Source organism: Cornus florida, unplaced genomic scaffold (genome assembly GCF_030987335.1).
Source record: "Cornus florida cultivar Cherokee Brave unplaced genomic scaffold, ASM3098733v1 CherokeeBrave_3.0.0_Hap2_Chr03, whole genome shotgun sequence".
NCBI lineage: Eukaryota > Viridiplantae > Streptophyta > Magnoliopsida > Cornales > Cornaceae > Cornus > Cornus florida.
In genome coordinates, this window is record NW_026775573.1 from 2507480 (window position 1) to 2529256 (window position 21777).

The following is a 21777-nucleotide window of genomic DNA, read 5'->3' on the forward strand; positions in this document are numbered from 1 at the left end:
TATTACCTCATTCAATTTTAAATAGTCCAATTAATTTGAGGTAAATATTTTTAAATATACTCACATTACAAATTCACCTTAAATTATTAATAACAACGATGTATAGTTTTGGTGCTTATAATATTTTAAAATTATATTCAATTTACTCTTTCTTACAAAATAATAATAATAATTATTGTTATTATAAAAACTTGGAAAATAAAGGCTGCTTCACGCACCTTGGGCAAATGGGAATATTTTAGCATATACGGTGACGAAAGTTTGTCCATCAGTACCTACCGAAATAAAAATAAATAAAATAAAATAAAAAAATTCACCAATGAGCTGTTTTATTTTCATTTTCTCGTTTCCCAAACAAAGGGAAAGAGAGGGAGTGAAAAATTACATGTATGTACTCTTCTTCCCCCTCTGGGACAAGCGAACTTGAACTGAAAGCCACGTCGATCTGTTATCAGTTCTGTCATTTTCTGCCCCAATTTCCCTGAGAAAGTCCGCCATAGATTTTTCAGCTCCTGCTTCAATCATGCTTCCCACCCGTCATGATCGGTCAGTCTCCACTCTTTCTTCTTTCATTTAATATATATTACTCTATGTATGCGCGCACAGACGCATACACATATTCATTTCAGGGTACATATTCACATATACTACATAATACATACTTGTATGTTGCCACGCACATATGTAAATATATTCATATATAGACAGATATACACAAATATACACAAATATACATATAGATTTGTTTTTCCTGCTGTAGCCGTACTAAAATTTCCCTTTGTTTCTCTTATGGTGTTGGAATACAGCTAACGACTTCGAATTTGAGATTCGGTTCAGTTACTTCAATTGTTCTTATATCCGTGTAAAATTGATTTGTTCCGCCAGGTGTTTGATTTAAGGTCAATGAGAGTTCATTAAGTATGCTATAGAATCTATTGCTGCATATTGCACATTTTATTTTTTTACAAAGGACAAGGAATATGGACTTTGCATGTAGTTTCCGGCAGCCTAATGTGCTTAATGGCGGAGAAGGAACGAGTTATAGGACCTCAGATTGTTTCAATTCGCGCATGAAGTTCAGATGTAGAAGTTTTAGTTATAAGTTTCTTGGCAACTCTAGGCTTGTCCCAAAAGCCTATGGGCCAAAAAAGTTGAAGAAAATCACTGTATGTAGTGGTAGTTCTAATTCCAGTATGCTTATTAAACGCGAACCTAATTGTCATTTGTGGGGTTATAATTCACGGAGGTCCTTGATTTGTAATTTTGATCACGTTTCAAGGTCATCGAGGGCCCTAGTTTGGTCAAAGTGTCAAGGAAATGATTCAGTTGCCTTTATTGATGGAAATGGTCGAAATGTAGAATTTGCAGAAAGTAGTACAGAAGATAACTCAAGACACGGGGCTATTGTTGAGCCAAAGGATTTGAGAGAAGAAGTTGGAGAAGAAGTGGAGGTTCCTAGTTTGGATGAATTAAGGGAATTGTTACAGAAGACACTCAAGGAATTGGAGGTTGCGCAGCTTAACAGTACCATGTTTGAGGAAAAGGCTCAGAGAATATCAGAAGCCGCGATAGCATTAAAGGATGAAGCAGCAAATGCTTGGAATGATGTTAATTCCACCCTTGATACCATTCAAAAGCTTGTTGATGAGGAATCTGTTGCTAAAGAAACTGTTCAGAAAGCGACAATGGCCCTTTCTTTGGCCGAGGCAAGGCTTCAGGTGGTGGCGGAATCATTGGAAGCTGCAAAAGAAAGGGACGTTTCTGTAGAAGCTTCTGGAGAGAATGCTTTAGAATATGAAACTGGAGGAGAAGAATCAAAATTGTTGAAGGAAAAGGAGGAAGCTCTCTTGGTTGCTGAGGATGATATTAGACAGTGTCAGTCAACTTTGGCAAATTGTGAGGCGGAGCTTAGACTGTTGCAGAGCAAAAAAGAGGAGCTTCAGAAAGAAGTGGACAGGTTAAATGAGGTTGCAGAGAAAGCTCAGATGAATGCTTTGAAAGCAGAGGAAGATGTGGCAACGATAATGCTTTTAGCAGAGAAAGCTGTTGCTTTTGAACTTGAGGCTACACAACATGTTAATGATGCGGAGATTGCATTACAGAGAGCAGAGAAAAATCTCTCCAACTCTCGTATTGATAGCCTGGAAACTGCAGTACACCAAAATGGATCATCGTCCCAGGGACAGGTGCTGAGTGAGGAGGCATCTGTTGAGGAGGAGAAGGTGATTCTGGAAAATTCAGTTGATTTTAGTATTGAGAGAGACAGCGATGTGCCAACTGAGGTTGATTATTCAATAGGTGAGCCCTTAGCAGATGGCAAGGTGGATATGCCCAGCCAAAAGTTTGAAGATTCGAATTTGTCTGATGGAAGTGTTCAAGGGAACGGAAAAATAAGTGTAGACACATTAAAAGAGAGTGAAGTAGATACAGAAAAGTCAAAGAACGTGGTTCAAACAAAAAAACAGGAAATGCAGAAGGATTGGACGAGGGACAGTTCACCATTAAATGCACCAAAAGCATTATTGAAGAAATCATCTCGTTTTTTTTCTGCATCGTTCTTCTCTTTCGCTGTAGATGGAACCGAGTTCACACCGGCATCAGTTTTTCATGGCATCATTGAGTCTGCAAAGAAGCAGTTGCCTAAGTTGGTTGTTGGGTCATTGCTTCTTGTCGCAGGGTATGTTGTACTGTTAGATTTGTAATTTTTGGATTGTCGCTTTTTGTTTCAATTACTTTTCTTGTTTGCATCTGTATTGATTAGGTTATTGATGCCTGTTATTAGATTGTTATTGTTACTTTCTTTTCCCTAAATGTATCTCTTTTATTAGATTGTTATGTCTCCTGTTAAGGTTTGACTTCCTATGATCTTAAGGTGCTAAAATATGTCACAGGGTCACATTTTATGCTAATCGGACAGAACGGACTATTCAATTGTTTCAACAGCCCGACATCATTACCACTAGTATTGATGAAGTTTCCTCAAACACAAAGCCTCTGGTCCAGAAAATACGGAAGTTGCCCAAGAGAATTAAGAAATTAATTGAGATGCTTCCTCATCAAGAGGCATGTTCTCAAATTGCCTTTTATTAGCTCTGATTCTGGGCTAAAACCCATAATTCCAGATTTTCATTTATCTATTTGTTTTGTTCTTCCTGATTGTATGCTCCATTTTCCTTCAGATGAATGAAGAGGAAGCTTCCCTTTTTGACGTGTTGTGGTTACTGCTCGCAAGCGTTATATTTGTGCCCATATTCCAGAAAATTCCTGGAGGTAACTGCACTTCTGTTTCTACCTTTTGAAATTGAAGCCTTCATCTTCTTACACTTCATTATTTATCAGTGTCACAAGATTGCAACATATAACATGCTCTGGCTTTAAATTTGTTCAGAAACAAGTATTTTTAATAGCTTTATTATAAAATATGTTTAGGCCATTTTGTTGCTCATGTCACTTAAACTAATTTGTAAATTATTTGTGCTATTCCTTTTGTGACTGTTTCGTTTTTGTTACTTTTTCTTTTTATGATTGTTATGACAAGCACGGTGCTATTCGTGCAATTAACCATGGTCTGCATATACTGTACTGGGCCTTCGCATCTTTTCTGATGTATGTTGTTGAAGTTTTCTTGCCTTCTATCTTCTGCTATGTTTAGGAAGTCCTGTCCTTGGATATTTGGCTGCTGGAATCTTGATTGGACCCTATGGTCTCTCTATAATTCGTCATGTACATGGGACAAAGGCCATAGCTGAATTTGGAGTTGTTTTCTTGCTATTTAATATCGGCCTTGAGGTAGATCCATAAAATCTTGAATTTAGCATCCGTTAAGAATTACTATTTTTCCTTATTATTCATCCTGCTTATAACAAAGATTGTTGAAACTGAACTCTGGTTATCAATTTGCAGCTCTCTGTTGAAAGACTAAGCTCCATGAAGAAATATGTTTTTGGATTGGGGTCTGCTCAGGTGCTTTTACAAAAAAATTTCCTGTCATAATTAACTATTTCCGCCCCAAGGCAACCTTTTTATTTGCAAGTGATATATTGGCTCCCTATTTGAGATCTCTAACGTGCCTAATTTATACAGGTCTTGGTAACAGCTGTGGTGGTTGGCTTGGCTGCTCATTTTGTTTCTAAGCTGCCTGGTCCTGCTGCACTTGTGATTGGGAATGGCCTGGCATTATCATCTACTGCTGTTGTCCTACAGGTAAGAAGTGGGCAGTCTTTGCTTTCAATAAAATGTATATGCAACTTTTATTCTCCCCTACACCCCCTCCCCCCCCCCCCCCCCCCCCCAAACGAATTTTTTGCACCCAAGAGGATTCGAACTTTAGACCTGATGCTTCCATATGCAACTTCTTAAGCGTATTTATCATCTGTCCTATTTTCTCTTTCTTCTTTATCAGGCCAGTCTCAGTGACTGAAAATTGAGTGTCAATATGGACATTTTGTACCTACTTGTTAGAACTGGATTAAATATGCATTGGCATTGATGTAATGCAACTGAAATTTTCCTAAAAGGAATTCTCATGTAATGTAACTGAATACTCAGTAATATTCTTAATAATCTTTGTTAGAAGAAGCATATGATATTCTACTTGAGCCCCATGAAGTCAAGTGCGTGCTAATTCCTTCTGAGGCCTATGAAGTTTCAACTTCCTCAAACTATTCCATTTTTGCTTTTAATTCTCAAGCCACTTTATTTTCTTTAGGGTTCCACTGTCAGGATTACAGAAACTTGTTAGTTGATAAGCTTTTCAATGGGCAGATGAACTAATTTTTGTGGATTTTCTTCCAGGTTTTGCAGGAACGAGGTGAGAGCACGTCACGCCATGGACGTGCAACATTTTCTGTCTTACTTTTCCAGGTATCGATATGGTATCTAATGTAATGTCTGTTTTTGATGTCATGAGTAGAATTTTACGGCTAACACAGTGATATTGGCATTCAACTTAATTCTTGTTATATACTGATAGTTGTATTGTTGTTTTGTAAGTGAACTTAACATTCTAGTTGTCATGCTGTACTGTGTCATTCATACTTCTGTAACTTCAAAAGACAATCAGCGATGGGGCTAACAACCCCTACTGCTGCATAATGTGTAGTTAGCCTTGCTACATTTTTTTTCTTTTCCTGCTATTACATATAACAACACAACATATACATGTACTAAACTGTTGTTATTGAAAATGTGATTGGCCAGTTATTTATTGGTTGTATAGCTCCATGTTTGCCCCTTTATGATGAATTATTCAATTATGTTCCTTGACGTTATGGTTACTTACAAAAAAAAATGTTCCTTGACATTATCATGGGCTTCTGTGTTCACTTTATTTTATTTGATATGTTTGTGTTTCATTGTGAATCTTAATTTTATCTGATTATTTCTATCGCTTACCTTCTTTTGATCTTTTCTTGCAGGATCTAGCTGTTGTGGTTTTGCTTATACTTATACCTCTTATTTCACCCAATTCATCTAAAGGAGGGGTACAATTTTCATAATTCATCTAATGTTGGAATGTATCAGCAATTTTGCACCTTTTCTCACGGTTTCTTTTTCAGTAGTTTCATTTAGTCTGTCATCTTATGGATCAGCACCTCACTCTCACATGCACCCTTTCTTTCTATGCTCAGAGTGTTTATCACATGATGCAAATTAAAGTTTTTTTCCCACATTGGAAAGGATAATTGGACACTATTCAACGATTAGCTTTGAACTCGCTTATGGTAGTTGTAATGTAGCTGCTTTTTCTATAGATAATGTAGTTATAATGGGTAATAATTTCTGCTCATTTAGATTGGTTTCCAAGCAATCGCTGAAGCTCTTGGATTGGCAGCTGTGAAGGCAGTTGTTGCCATCACTGCTATAATTGCTGGAGGACGCTTGGTGAGTGTTTTTTTTATTTCTAGTAATGTAGAATTATGACATTTTAAGTGATCGAGCCACTTTTTTTGTTTTTTGTTTTTACTATTCAATCAAACTACATTTGATGCTCCTGACTGTGCAATTTTTATATTTTAAAATTCTCCATCACTATCCCTCCTATCAGAATTTATGGCAGTGCTTGAAATTACGCACTTTTAAAATGTACTCAAGGAGACAGTTTATAATTTTTGCTTTACGTTGTTATACTGTTGTATGTCTAATTCTCTTTTTGGAGTCCTTGTAGCTTTTGACAAAATATTTGTCAAGTAATCTTAAAATTCTTTTTAGCATTTGTAAAGTTCATCATTTAGTGACTTCTCGTGCTCATTTTCAGCTGCTTCGGCCAATTTACAAGCAAATAGCAGAGAATCAAAATGCAGAGATATTCTCTGCAAACACTCTCCTTGTTATTTTGGGGACTAGCCTCCTTACTGCCAGGGTATGTGGGCATGTGTTATTGATTGTCATTCCTGCATATTCTTATAGCAATAAATATTTACCTTTTTCATGATGAATGGAACAGGCTGGCCTTTCAATGGCATTGGGAGCGTTTTTGGCTGGTTTACTCCTTGCGGAAACTGAATTCTCCTTACAGGTTGAATCAGATATCGCTCCATATCGTGGCCTTTTATTGGGTCTCTTCTTTATGACGGTAGGAACTTACCTTGGCATATCTGTAAAATCCATTTCATCATCATCCTGGCCTTAATCCCATACGAAGGGGTTGGCCATTTGTAATATCCATTTATTATATCTATACGCTCCGTAAACCTTGTTTCTAGTTCTGAAGTTACTGATTCAATGGAAATAATCCTTTAAGAATCCAGTGGATTGAAAATCCTGTCTTTGTGTGGTCTCCAAACTTTTTATGCCATGGTTCTATGTAATTACATTTTTCATCAATTTTTCGCAGTTCCACTAAATAATGATTTTTTTGATACTAGTCCATACTGCAATAATAATAAGCATGACAATTGTTGGACAAGAATGTTTTAGTGTTTTTATATCAGCAGATTGATTTTGCTGCTGCATGACCAGCAAGGATAGTTGCTCTGATAATTCCAATTAATGTGAAATTCTTGGGTTTTCACTTTTCAGGTTGGAATGTCCATTGACCCAAAACTTCTTGTATCAAACTTTCCAGCTATTATGGGGACATTAGGACTTCTAATTGGTGGCAAGACTCTGTTGGTTGCAGTGATTGGTAGACTTTTTGGTATATCAATCATATCTGCTATAAGAGTTGGCCTGCTTCTTGCTCCAGGGGGAGAATTTGCATTTGTTGCTTTTGGTGAAGCTGTTAATCAGGTTTCCTTTCCACAAACTAATTATTTTGCTTGCAAGTTTTACTGCTTAGCTGCCAATAGTTTATACAGCCTTACCAAAACATTTTATTATCCTGTTTTACTAATCAAATATATAAATAGATTGTTTATCCTGGGTGTTAGTTTTAAAAATGTTGCTTTATGCTTTATACAAAACCTTCATTTTTTTCGGATGTGTAAGCCACATAAAGGATGCGATGGAGAACGACTTATGGTTCGCATGCATGAGCCAAGAACTCATGCTTATTTACAGAATTCTTGAGAATGAAATGGAATTCCGGCAGTATTTTCTGGTTGCCTCAATACGGGTTCCACTCTCATGTTGGAATTTGGAACCACAGAAGGTCCATGAGACGTAACTTTTAGACTTTTTCTCTAAGTCTTACGAGCAAAAAAGGCTTTCTATTGACGCAAGAAAACTCCTTCCCTTCTGTATCACACTTCATCCGACTAGCACCTTTGAAAGGCCCTTGGATTGAGGCCGGTGGTGCGGCAGAAGCAACCTGTGCGGGTCAAAGAGCAAATCCAGAGACATCAATCCAGCAGCAAAGGGCAAGCGGGGGATTCGAGATTCTTGGCATAGCGCCAGGCGGGGGTTAGAGATATATTAGTATTTTACTATTTTAGAATTTCTTAGGGTTTATTTATGTTTTGACTATATAAAGAAGCCTATGTGTGAGTAGCGCGATGCGGAAGCTGTTAGTTAATGTAGTTGTGAATTACTACTCTAAATGAACTAGAGGGGAATGAATTGGTCAACTTGCCCAATTTTTGTGATTGATTAAATTACCCACAATTATGATCAATTAAACATCCACAACCACAAAAATATAAATTGTAAAGTAAAGCAAGCAGAGTAGAGTTTGAGAGATGACACCGGGTTTTTGAGCTTGGAAACCCTACACCCTTTCGCTTTACCAAAAACCAATCTTTGACAGTCTTCGGCTTTGCAACTCCCCCGTTCAACAGCACTTGACTTCAGATTTACTCTTGATCTCTGTAGAAGGATCGTGTTAGCAGATATGATAGCCACGATTTATGGAATGACTTATCATATTAGCAGACATTTGATTATGCTATAGAATATGCCATAGAATATGCTTTGATTTGATTTAATTTCCTTTCTTGTAATATGAGCATGTGCTCTTTTATCTATAAATATTAGAGTCGTGAATGAGTGATTATCTCATTCAAGCCTTTACACAATTATCTCATTTCTCTTCTTTTTATATTTCTAGTTGGTATCAGAGCTTGGGTGGTCCGACTACAATGAGGGTATTGCAAGTTCAGCACCACTTATTCGGGAATGATCCAAGGCGACATCGTGTGATACCCCCTAATTTCAGAGACATTGGTTGATCAAGTCCACACTCGAAACCAAGGGATATCAAAACAATTAATATTTAACAAGCACAAATTGCAAAATGAAATAAAAAGAATAAAATAATACGCTGAAAGAAATTCTATTAAATAATAAATCAATTACTAATAATCCTCCAATATTACAACTCGATTCCTGCAATTCAAGGACCCATAAAAATCGTAATCCAATCATCTATAAATAAAATAAATTTCAACATCTAATAATGGATAAATATCCTACTTTGAAATAAATAGAAATAATAGATAAGTCTCCTAGCTATAGATCTTGAGACTTGAACCTCTAATAACCTGAAAGATATAAAAATAAAATGGGTTAAACCCACGAGCAAGTTCCTTCTACTAAAGCTCTTAAAACCAATAAATAAAACATTTCTAACCAAAATCATCCTAATAAAGATTTAGACCTTTATTCTAAGATGATAAGTAATACCATATGGCATTAACAATAAATAAATAATATTTCTAGGATCCCACTCCATGGATGATGGTGTTTATATATATTTATATAACCATAACCAACACTAGAATAAACATTCTCTTCTAAGAGTAACTCCCTCAACCCAAAACTAAATAAATTGGCTCACCAGCCATTAATCAATGCACTAATCAAATCTAAGAGTATTATGTCCTCCAATTCACAAATACAACATCTATAGATGTATACTTGTTTATACAATTCACATAGCAATTTATTTAAGCGTTGGCAACTCCTCCATGAGTATGTTTTTGTCCATACTATGTAAGTGGCAACCTATTTATGCTTTGGCAACTCATCCATACCTCCACAAGTATGTTTTTGTCCATACTATAAAATAACAAATCCTCCATGCTATTAATGTATGTATTTGATTTATACAATTAAATGGTAATCTATTTATTCCATTGCAACTCATCCATGCCTCCGAATAAACCACCTTCAACATTTTAATCAACTACACAACAACTATACAATAGGCAACACATGCTTTATATAGCATGATAAAACTTTACTCTCACAGTATACATGAAAAAGTAACAATTCATCATTACCATGTTTATAACCATGGTACATTATGAAAATACCATCATAGATCAGATTTACAAATCATAAATATACTAGCAAATATGATTACAATCATAAAGTGGATTATGCATTGAATTACACAATTAGTATCTTAATAGATTAATTTAAAACTTAATAATTAATATTCAGCATTCCCATTAATTATCATAACATAGGAGTTACACATTTATATATTTTCCCATGACACTATTCCCAACACTTACAAACATGTTCGGGATCATTAATACCCAAACCAGGGTCATTCAGAACACTGTTGAAGTAAACAGGTTCCCAGAGCTCGAGCATAATCCCCCTGACATGCTTTGGTTGCTGACTGCTATCGCCTTGCTAGTGGTAGGTTGTCTTGGGATGTTCAGTTCCGGCGATCCTTTCAGGATTGAGAGTTGGATGACGTCACTGGTTTGCTGGATCTTCTGTATAGACAGGAGGTGGATGGCACTGGTTCGGACTCCTTAACTTGGGTGCTTTTTCCATAGGGAATGTTTCAAGTTCAGTTCTTTTTTTACTAGCTTTCAGGGTTTCGAGGTTCCACCTTCCCGTGGAAAACGGTTTGGCACTCGAAGGCTCCTCTTAGGGTGGCTTTCTTTGTGTGAACTGCTGTTTGGGGCAAGATCTTGACTCTGGACAACTTAAGGAAAAGAAGACAAGTCATCCTTAACCGGTGTTGTCTGTGTATGAATGATAAAGAGTCTGTGGATCATCTTCTCTTGCATTGTCCCGTGGCCCATGACTGCTGGAGCCTCATCTTAAGCCTTTTTGGTGTTCAGTGGGTTATGCCTCGGACTTCAAAGGATTTGATTGATGGTTGGAGGGGCCAAAGGGTGGGAGCGTGTGTTCGTGACTTCTGGAGGGTGACCACCTTTTGTATTTGGTGGAGTCTTTGGAAAGAACGCAATCAAAGATCTTTTGATGGGGAGGGGATCTCCATCGGGGCTTTGAAGTTCGCTATTCTTTGCTCTCTTTTTAGTTGGGGAATGGGGAGAGATTGTATTTCTTTGGATGAGATTATGGACTTTTTGGGGTCGTTGGGTCCATAGGTCTTCCTTTTTCTTTTTTTTTTCGATTTTTGTATAGCTCTTGGGACTCGTTCTTCTCCTGAACGCTTTCTTATACATATTTACTTATAAAAAAAAATACCAATAATGTCCTTTTAGAGTACCCAAACTACCCTTTACTCATTTTTTCTCTCATTTCTATATATATAATATATATAATGACCTTATTTAATTAATTTTATTTCTTAAATACTCTCTATATAATACACATATTTTCTATATATATTACTCATTATATTTATATTTTTCTCTCCTATTTATATTATATCCCTCATTTCTGTATATAATACTCATATTTATATATATATATATATATATATATATATATATATTTCTTTCTCTACGTTTTTTTTTTCATATTTGTATTAATTAATTTTCTTTCTATAAATAATCTATATATAATACACATATTATATATATATATATATATATATATATATATATATATATATATATAATACTCAATATATTCATATTTCTATTATTTCTCTCCTATTTATATTATATCCCTCATTTCTATATATAATACTCATATTTATGTATTTTATTTATTTTTTCTCTCTCTCTAATGCTTTTCTTTTCATATTTGTATTCTTTATTTATTTTCTTCACTCTCAATATAATATAATTTTTCTTTTCTTAGTTTTATTCTTTATTTATTTTCTCTCTCTCTAAAGATTCTTTCTCTCTGTTACAACTTGCATCTCCACAAGCGGTGTCCGCTGCCGAGCTCAGTTCCATCACCCTGTAACTTCTTATTTTTGTTCTGACCCACGAAACCCTCCTCTGGAATTCCTCAATCACAACGGCCAAACAGTCTTCCTTGATGAAAACTCATACTTGGTCGGCAAAATTGAAGAGAAACATCCGAAAATCGAAACCTACGACGTTCAATTCACCACCAAAGTGAGCGATTTATACGACCTTCTTCACCACGTGAGAGAGCAAATTCGGAAGGAGTGTAGACCTGTGCAGAGCCTACTCTTCTCGGACTGCAAATTGGGGATTATATTCTGCTTCCCAATCATGTGTACGAAGTGGGTTGGGATGTGATTTTAGTGGGCGAGCAAAGTGGGAAATTTCCGGCGGCGCCGGGGTGGATGGCCTTGATATTCACCGTTAGCATGCTAGCGAGAAGCAAGGGAGGAAGCGGCAGAGGAAACACCCATGTGTTTGTGCAAGATGTGAATAGGGAGGTGGAGGGATTGCTTCATCTCTGTGTGTGTTGGTTGTGATCTGTGTGCGTTGGTTAGTTGTGATCTGAGGCTATGGAGTTTGTGTTTGGGAAGAAGAAGTATAATGACTGGTCATAGCCCTATTTGTGCTTAATTACCCAAAATCCCCCGTTTACAATTTTGTATACTATTTTTGTTTCATTACCCAAAATGATGCCGTTTAGAATTCTCTATTTGGGTAATTTCAACTTCTAGCAATTTTTTGTTATTATTTTATAAAGAATATTGGTGGGTATTTTCGTATATTTACCTATCCCTTTGACAAGAAGTCCTTAGTGGCACAATTTTGAAACTACAAGGGTGGCTTTTGAACACCAGGGATGTTATTTGCACAATTTTAAAACTACAGGGGTGTTTTCTGCACTGCATCCATATATATACATATAAACCTTTACAACCATGGGCCCTAATTATTTAACCTATCAAGGCTTCATCCAAGCCCAAGACCACATCCATTGGTCCAACTTCCCTAAACCCAATCCCTTAAACATTTAAATAAATAGAACAATTAATTAAATCTATTAATTAAAAATAATTCACAATTAAATAACACAAGCATAAATACGCACATAGTCAAATAAACAATCCCAGTCATGGCATTCCAATAAAGCAAAACATTATACCAAATCATCAAGTATAATCACGAAATATAATTTAAATAAAACAAGACAATTAAATAAAACACCCAATTTAAATCAAATAAATCACCTCCATCAAATTAAAAGTAATTAAATTAATTAAATAACTCCTTTAAAATATAGGGGTATTACACATCGCCCATCCGGGAGGTGTCGGGTAGGCAAGGTGGTCCAACATCAATGAGGGAGTTGCGAGTTTGGCACCACCCATTCAGAAATGGTCTGAGGAGACATAGTTGTTTCTTTTTTATGGTCTGAGGAGACATTGTTAATTATTTCATCTACATTGTTTAAACATATGTATGAAGGGGAATGGTCTGAGGAAACATTGTTGATTCTTCCATTTACACGTTTTAAACAAGTGAAGGGGAATGGTCTGAGGAGACATTAGTGATTCTTTCACATGTTTTAAACATGTGAAGGGAAATGGTCTGAGGAGACATTGCTGGTTGTTTACGGTCTGAGGAGACATGATTGGTTGTTTATGGTCTGAGAAGACATTGTTAATTATTTATTATCTGAGGAGACATTTTTGATTTGTTAATCGGCACTTCATTAGAGAGAATCATTGCTATTCAGATTTGCACTCTGCAACTTGTAGTTTCTGAAGAAGGGTGCTAGCAAGACCGTGTTTGAAAATGCGTTGTTTAAGTTGGGCGTTTCAGGTATTGAGGAGGAGTGTTAGTAGATATAATAGCCACGATTTATGGAATGACTTACCATATTAGCAGAGATTTGATTATGTTATAGAATATGCCATAAAATATGCTTTGATTTGATTTAATTTCTTTTCTTCTAATATGAGCATGTGCTCTTTTTATCTATAAATACTAGAGTTGTGAATGAGTGATTATCTTATTCAAGCCTTTACACAATTCTCTCCTTCTTTTTTTTTCTTTTTTTTTTTATTATTATTTTTTTATATTTCTACTGATAGCTAGTAGATCAACCAACACTCCAAGAATGTCTTGATCCCTTCAAAGTGTGATCGAAACCTCCTCTTCCTTAAAATCTTAATTTTGTGAAGGTTTGTAGAAAATCTATTGTTCTGATCAACTTGTAATCTGACGTAGATTCTGAAGATTTTGAGTTGATCAATAGAAGAACATCACCCTATTCCCTCTCATGTTTAAGTGTGTGCTCTAAAAAATATACAATCAGATTTCTCTGAAAAATCTCTCAAAAAGCTTTAATGTTCATGTAAAAGATGAAAACTTTAATTTTCCAATTGAAGCCACCAATCTCTCTTCTAGGTTTTAGAAAGACATCATATGTATATTAGAGAGTCCTTATGACAGACAAAAATAGCTTTTAAAATCGCGCAAGGGCTGCCCTACAAGTTTGGGTACAAACAGGAAACTGAAAAGTTACCAAAATCTGATACATTCGGGCAATTGCAACTGGTTGGACTTCAGAAAGTAACCGGTTGAACTTTTCCCGAGAGCAGTTCTTTCACTGCAAGTGCAACCGGTTGGACTTTGCTAAAAAGTGATTCCAACCTCTGCTCTTCTACCTAACTTTAAAAATACTCACAAGTGTTCCTCACTCGCTTGCCTGTTCTAAATGATGTTCTCAACGGATTCAACACTAATAGGCACTTGCGCTTCAGCTCCAAAAGTCCGAGACTCAAGATAAACAAAATTACAACTCGGTCATCAAGTTTTGACCCCGAAATTTGCCAACATTAAAAATTTATATCTCACACTATGTAACTAAACAATTCACCTTTTGATGATTGAATTATTATTGTGAGTTTGTGAATTCTCTGTGTATCTCTTTCTCCCTCTTTGTTCTTGCTATTCTCACTCCCACATTCTTTCTCTAGCCTCTCTCTTTCAATCTATCTTCCCACCCCCTTCGTCGGTTTCTCACTGCCTTCCTCTAGCCTATCTCATCTTCTCATTCTCATCTCCTCTTTTCATTCTAGTTCTATACCAGTTTGGTATTAAAACAATATTTGTCCTACATCAGAATGTCTTTCTGAGATCATGAGTTGTTGCTTTTCATCGATAAATTTGCATATGTACTTGTGTGCGGTGGCTATAAGGTGTCCACAAAACAAAAGCCTCACCTTGAAGTTGTTGCTAAAGAATACATTCCTAAAGGTTGGAGTTGCAAGCTTAGGTCTCCTAAAAGTCAAGCCCCTAAAAATGAGCCACTGATATATATATATATATATATATATATGTATGCATGTATATCTTTGACAACTAAAATAAGCCACCGATATTTACTTCTAGGGGTGTTTTTTAAGTGTCTATAGGATATTGAGGGGGCTCCAAGGAAAGAGTGAAAGAAGGGAAGGGCTTTACACACCTTTACATATCAAAGGAAGGGTGTAATTGAAATATAAAAAAAGGGAGCTATATTGTTCCTCCTCCTAGGCCATTTTTGGGAGGAAAGAATTTTTTGGGCAGGAGGGGATGGTCTCCCCTCTTCTCTGTGTTTCCCTTCCTAATTTTCCCCACCAATCTGGTAAGAAACTATCCATCCTTTTCTTTCCTTCCTTCCACTCTTCTCCTCTACCAAGCAGTCCATTGAATTGCAAAGTAAACCTGCTCAGAACTTAGCCGGCTCAGCTCTGGTTTATGATGGTTAAGGATTGCCACCTCTGAATGAGATTTTGTCTTTCAATATTAGAATGAAGTAGCATAATAGTTGTCCAAGTTAACTATATAAAAATGCCACATCACTGTAATTTGATCATAAGCAGCCTTGCAATAAGGTTTTTGAATGATGCAATCTGTGTTCAGTTGAAGTTATGTAGGCCAGTGAGATTGCTTGAACTTTAGATACTTCTTATTTTTTCAAGGGGGGAAATTATAGGTGGAAGTAGCCCTGTTAATAGGAATGGAAGCAATCTGTAATTGGTGCTTTTTGCGTAAGAAGCCAATATCATTGTTCAGACTTGTGTTCTTGTTACTTTTTTATTTTCCTTCTTTTAGGTAACAAGACTATATATCGATTCCATTTTCCTTTTCCTTTTTCTTTTTTACTTTAATTTCTTGCCTAAATAAATAAATTGGGTAACGCAACACAAATTATAGTTACCATGAGCACAACTAACTCTTTGTTAATTGATGTTCTTTGCAGGGTATAATGTCACCTGAACTGTCATCTTTGCTGTTTCTGGTGGTGGGTATTTCAATGGCCCTCACACCATATTTAGCTGCTGGAGGCCAGTTGATAGCATCTCGTTTTGAGCAGCATGATGTCCGAAGCTTATTACCTGTGGAGAGTGAGGTGAAATGTTATTTGAGTGTTTACTGAGATTATTAGTAATATCTGGAGCAACCATTTTTACTGTTGGTTCACTGAATGTATTTTCTCTCTTCACTGTCGTATGATTTAAAATTGGTTTATTTGGTATGTGATTTCCAATCAGGATTCAGGACTATAATCATTTTATACTCAACTGAATGAACTTCTTTTCTTCTTCTCCTTTGCAGTAACTTCTTTTTTTTTTAACCTTCACACCCAACTTTTTGCCCCTATGGGACTTGAACCCTCAACCTTCTACTTTAGTTTCTTTGATGTAGTCCATTATATCTATATCATGAGAGAGCAGACAAGTAATGGAGAATAAACCTGTTAATTCATGCTTGCTTGATTGCATTGTGGTTGAATTTTTAATAATAATATCTCAAATGTCATTGAACCTTTTCCATTATAAAATTATTTTAGTTATTCAAATTTCAGTTTTAGGCTTTTAAAATACTGGCAGTGTTGTTGAAATTATTTAATAGGAGGTTGCCTGTTATAGCTGGTGGATTGGGTTTTTATTCCTTCTCAAAGTATTACCACTTCAAATTGATGCAAAAGAACCAGATGATGATAAAAGACAGTGAGTGGTAATAGCTGACATAAAGTATGTACGGAAAGATCAATTAATTTACATATAGTCGAATGATATGATGGGTAAGTAGATTGGAATGGGTTTACTTATAAAAATAAAAAAAATAAAAAGTAGATTGGAATGAGTATCTACATGTGCAGTAAGGTGGTGAATATCCATCTGCAATGAGAAGTTTCATGATCCATGTTCTCCATCCTGGAAAGTTTTGACATGCAAACACCTTTTTCTTTGTTGCATTATAATAACGCCAGATTATGCTGTAAAAGACCTTGAGTAATTATTCACTTATGATGCATTTCGATTTTTTGCTGTTATAGCCATGATCAATTGAACAGTGATTTACACACAACATAACCAACAATAAACTCGGTTAAAAAATTTATTTGTTTGTTTTATTTATATTGATAGTCTATTTGATCTTTGTTTACTGCTCGAGGTTTTATTGATTGACCACGAACCAAATTCTTTGTCCATATGATGAATTATTTATTTGATATAGGGCTGACATTGGGATCATACTGCTATGTTTACTGATTGCATTAAGTTGTGATGTTTTATTTTTTATTTTCCAGACAGATGATTTGCAGGATCATATTATAATTTGTGGCTTTGGACGTGTTGGCCAGGTGTTGTACAATTTTCAATTCTTGATACGTGAATTAGTTTGAGACCATTTATGTAGAGTTTCTGTTGTTGGTTAGGATGTGTATACAATGTACATGTGGATGTAGTGTAACAGTTGTATTTTTTTTTTTTTTCCTTTTCTTTTTCTTTGGGTTCTTTCAGATCATTGCCCAACTTCTTTCAGAAAGACTAATTCCATTTGTTGCTCTTGATGTGAGGACGTAAGATTTTCTTCTCTGTCTTTTCTACATCACACTGAACTGATATTCTTCTGACAAGGATTGGCATCATATTTTATATTGTACTTTTGTGGAATATCAGCTGAGTGTTTTCTTTTTGGTTATAATAAAATATTTTGAATCATCTATATTGAAATGTTTAACATGTGTCCTACTAAAAATGATTTTTGAGGAAGAAAAAGGTAATCCAAGTCCATTATTCCTTGCATCATAGGTAAGGCAAAGCATTACTTATCCCCCCCCCCAAAAAAAAAAAAGGAGGTAGTTTGTGTTTGATTAAGTTAAAGCATATTGATCATTTGTTAAGTTTATGTATATTGTTCATTTGTTCTTACGCTATGTTTGGGAGCACCGAATCGGCTTCATTTGTAATTGGAAGAAATTAAGTTAACACCGATTCAGTGCTCCCAAACACAACATTAATATACTTTTACATAATGGAAGTTCTTCTTTGGTTATAATGCAAGCTAAAAAGAGCCTGGAAAGTGGCTCCTTGAATACATATGAATGGGTGATAGATCATTATGGAATTACTCCCCCCATCCCACAAAGTGTCCACCTTTCTATTTTTGGCTGTCCTATTTCAAAATCTAATGTACTATTTTTTTAATAATACTATTTTAGCCTCCTTGCCTTTAAGATAAGCAATTAAAATTTGAAATAAGACCTCATGTGGACCCACCATAGAAGGGTATATTTGAAAATTCATTCCCTTCCACTATAATAAAAAAACATTAAAAACTACACTCTTAAAAAATTAGGTTCCCAAAAAGATACACTTTTTGTGGGACGGAGTGAGTATTTTTTTTTCTACAATTGTTCTTTTCTACTCTTGCTTGTTTTTATTGTAGTTTGTGGAAAAATTTGTCTTTTGCCTCGAAAAATATTTTGTATATGTCTGTAGATAGTATTTGAATATTGCAAAATGATTTTGAGCAAATCCTAGTAGTTGGATACTTGGTTTTGTTATGTGGAGTTGAATACTCATTGCTGTATATTTTAATTAAATATGAGAGGAAAGAAATCAATTTGTATATGCATTTTGTTCCTCCGAAACATGGTTGTTAAAGACATGCCTAGACCGAAAGAAGAAGGGGAAAACAAAAAGGCTCATTTAAGCTTAGTCAAAAAAAAAAATTTAATGCCCTATATCTTACTTCTTACAATTTTTTATGTGACAGACCATATTGTTTAGTCATGGAAGATATTTAATATTGTAGATTCTTTATTTCTTTTGGTAGGTTGATATTAAAAATCATGGGTTAATGATTGATGACTTGAATCAGATTTATCTAATGCTTGACTCTCGATAATTATGACAGTATTATAAATGCTTATTATCTATATGTTGTTACCTGACATTATCGCACTTCTGCATAGGTATTTGATCTAGTTGATGCATGTGCAAAATGAATATATCTACATTGATAGCTAACCCTCATAATTGATATGCTTCAAAATATAGTTTTCTTTGATTAGTTTGTGTTGCATGTTTTGAATTGCTTCAATTGTAAGTGCACTATATTTACATTTTTATCACACATGGCCTTGCTTTTGTCATGCTTGTGCTTTTTGCTGCTCCTTGCACGAAAGACATTGGCGTGCTACCCTGCACCTTAATAAATATGCTTCCAGGTGCACCGAAGAATGGAGTCATGGACTGATATTCTAGTTGATGTTAACTTTAATATCTATCAAGGGAACACCGGGAATTCTTGTTTTGGTTGCATGTTCTTCATAATTTAATATTAATAAGAAAACCTTTAGGCGTGTTATCCAGGAACTTGTTCAGAAATACCGTAATGAGAAGGTAAAAGTAATTTTTCTTGTTCCTTGATGTGCTGATGTGTAATTGTAAACATGCATTCTATTCATCTAACACGGATGAGTAAAAGCTTACTTCATACCAGCATGCAGTTTCTTTACTTCAGATTTTCCATGTTTTCAGTGATCGAGTGGCGGTTGGGCGTGCACTTGATCTTCCTGTTTTTTTTGGAGATGCTGGCAGTCGAGAGGTAAAGCAAATTGTGCCAGAATTTAAGTATTGTTGCTTCCGGTTCACTTTGTGACATGCTTCTCCCTATACTGGGTTATTAGGTCCTCCATAAAGTTGGTGCTGAGAGGGCATGCGCTGCAGCAATTACATTGGATACCCCCGGTGCAAATTATAGAACTGTTTGGGCTCTTAGCAAATATTTCCCCAATGTGAAGACATTTGTCCGTGCTCATGACGTTGATCATGGCCTCAACTTGGAAAAGGCTGGGGCAACTGCGGTATCATTCTATTTCGCTGTTTTTTTTTTTAAATAGGCAATCCTTAGCTTTCTTTTTTATCTGGCACTGATGTTATTTTTAAGCTCAAATATCAAGATTGCATTTCATGAGCTCGTAGTTCCTACATGAGTTTTCAAGCATGGCTTATGAATTTTGAATTATTGATCCAAAATCTGCATTCTTTTAAAAATTAAAAGCTTCCGTATCATACTTATAGTTTTTGTGGAAAACTTACAGGTAGTTCCAGAGACATTGGAACCAAGCCTACAGTTAGCAGCTGCTGTTCTTGCACAGGTAAGCAGAATGATTGACAGTGTATTGTATTGAGTTTATTACATGGTAGCTATAAGGAGATCTATATTACGTTTTTGTTCTTCCTGAATATCTAAACTGTGGTTTTTGTCTGGTAAATATCGGTGACTGTTGATGAAATAGCATATGGCCAGATGGTAAATAGATCATATATCAGAAACGAGATAATATTCATTGATTATGCTAGCTCTTTTTATGAATGCATCATTGTCCTCCTCTCTCTTAAAGATAATATTATAATTGCAAATAGTTGAAGTGATCAATCTTTTAGCATCATTGTCCTCTTCTCTCTTAAAGATAATACTATAAATGCAAATAATTGAAGTGATCGATCTTTTGGATTAATGAGTCTTACATCTGTGTAAGATTGATCTCTTTTTGCTACAATTTTGATAAACATCCTTTACATCCTCTGGATATTGTGATTTTTCATGGGTTTTACCATTGAAAAGAGAAAATGAAATAATAACTAAAGAACATGCATACCAGCAGCTTTTAGTCCAAGGGGTATCTCCCGTCACTCCAAAGGGGAAGGTTCAGTTTCAGTGTCAACTGGGACATGGATATATGTGCAGTAATATACTCATAGACACACACAAACATCACTTAAATGTGCATACCTTTTGGTTTTTGTTTAGTTGAACATCTCTCGTTTGCGAATACCTATGTTATATTTTTGCTGATTCTCTGTATAGTTCTTGGATCCGATCACATGGATTCACCAGCACAGTGGTACTGATTATTGTTAAAGCTCTTAGTTGATGCTTGCATGACCAACCTTTGATGTTGATTTAGAATAATGAATGATTAATTACTAGTTTTTGGCTGGTTTATTTCTTAATGTTCTTATTTTTCTTCTTTCTGCTATTAGGCCAAACTGCCGACATCAGAGATAGCAGCAACCATCAATGAATTTAGATCTCGCCACCTCTCTGAGCTCACTGAGGTACTCAATGTTGGTTACACTTCAAATTGGCTTACACAATTTTTATTTCATCTTAATGTTGTATCGTAGGATCTAATAGTAGTTATTTTCTCTGATAAATGCCTGGCTTCTAAAAGGATCCTGCAATCATCTATTAATTCTGCATGCAGTTATGTCAAGCCAGCGGAAGTTCTCTTGGTTATGGATTTTCACGGATCATGAGCAAAGCCAAATGTCAGCTGCCCTCGGATTCTTCAGATGATAACCAGATCACTGAAGGAACACTGGCAATATAACTCGATCGATCATCCAAGATAAACAAAGTTAATGGTATTGAACTTCCCCCCTCAAAAAAAAAAAAAAAGTTAATGGTATTGAAAAAGAACATTAATAATGAAGAGCTGTATAGAGTTTACGTGCCTATTTGGTATAAATTGTACAGAAATATAGCGGACGAATTGGCAGTAGCTAGCACACACTTCTTCATTGATCAATGACATTTTTTTTTTGTTTTGATAAATTCTGATGGACACTTGATTGTAAAATTTGTCTAAGAGGACTGTTGTGTTTCTAGTTATACCTCATTCCTAACCTCTTTCTCTCGCCCTCTCTCTCTCAAAGGGCCAGTATGGTTTATTTCTCAAACCTCTTGCTTAATTCGGTTTCTCATGGAACTGTGAACCAAATGGGCTTTTGGATTATTTTTATTTCCCATTTTTCAGTTCTATGAAATAATAACAGATGTAGGGTTGAACTTCCTCATGTTGCTGTTTCAAATGTCCTCTCTCTTGAAACACAACTGATGATACTATTGACGTTGCGTTTGGAACACCAAATTGGTGTATTTGGTGTATTGAAATTGGGGGAAACTGAGTTTAAAATTTGCACGAAATTTTCTTCAATTCTAAATTTAAGGTGCCAATTGG

At 35.5% G+C, this 21777-nt stretch overlaps 1 protein-coding gene across 2 annotated transcripts; it reads left to right on the plus strand.

Moving 5' to 3' along the window:
* The first annotated feature begins 336 nt into the window (after positions 1–336).
* Positions 337–21428, plus strand: LOC132299032 (K(+) efflux antiporter 2, chloroplastic). 2 transcript variants are annotated; one of them, XM_059795459.1, is made up of 21 exons: positions 337–546; positions 807–2677; positions 2892–3063; positions 3180–3270; positions 3653–3789; positions 3904–3963; positions 4084–4203; positions 4795–4863; positions 5418–5483; positions 5794–5883; positions 6257–6361; positions 6446–6574; positions 7021–7230; positions 15715–15864; positions 17050–17103; positions 17264–17322; positions 19289–19355; positions 19438–19614; positions 19852–19908; positions 20798–20872; positions 21022–21428. In XM_059795459.1, exons 2-21 carry the CDS (start codon positions 981–983, stop codon positions 21145–21147), a joined length of 3711 nt encoding a protein of 1236 aa, XP_059651442.1. In that variant the 5' UTR covers positions 337–546; positions 807–980; the 3' UTR covers positions 21148–21428. The 2 variants fall into 2 exon arrangements, with proteins under 2 accessions (XP_059651442.1, XP_059651443.1); XM_059795460.1 differs by having other exon boundaries at positions 886–2677.
* The last annotated feature ends 349 nt before the right edge of the window (positions 21429–21777 follow it).

Coding starts and splice junctions, on each gene's coding strand:
- LOC132299032 (XM_059795459.1), top strand. CDS start 981: ATGGACTTTGCATGTAGTTTCCGGCAGCCTAATGTGCTTAATGGCGGA. Junction 4,864..5,417: donor TTTCTGTCTTACTTTTCCAG/GTATCGATATGG, acceptor CTTTTCTTGCAG/GATCTAGCTGTTGTGGTTTT. Junction 19,615..19,851: donor AAAAGGCTGGGGCAACTGCG/GTATCATTCTAT, acceptor GAAAACTTACAG/GTAGTTCCAGAGACATTGGA.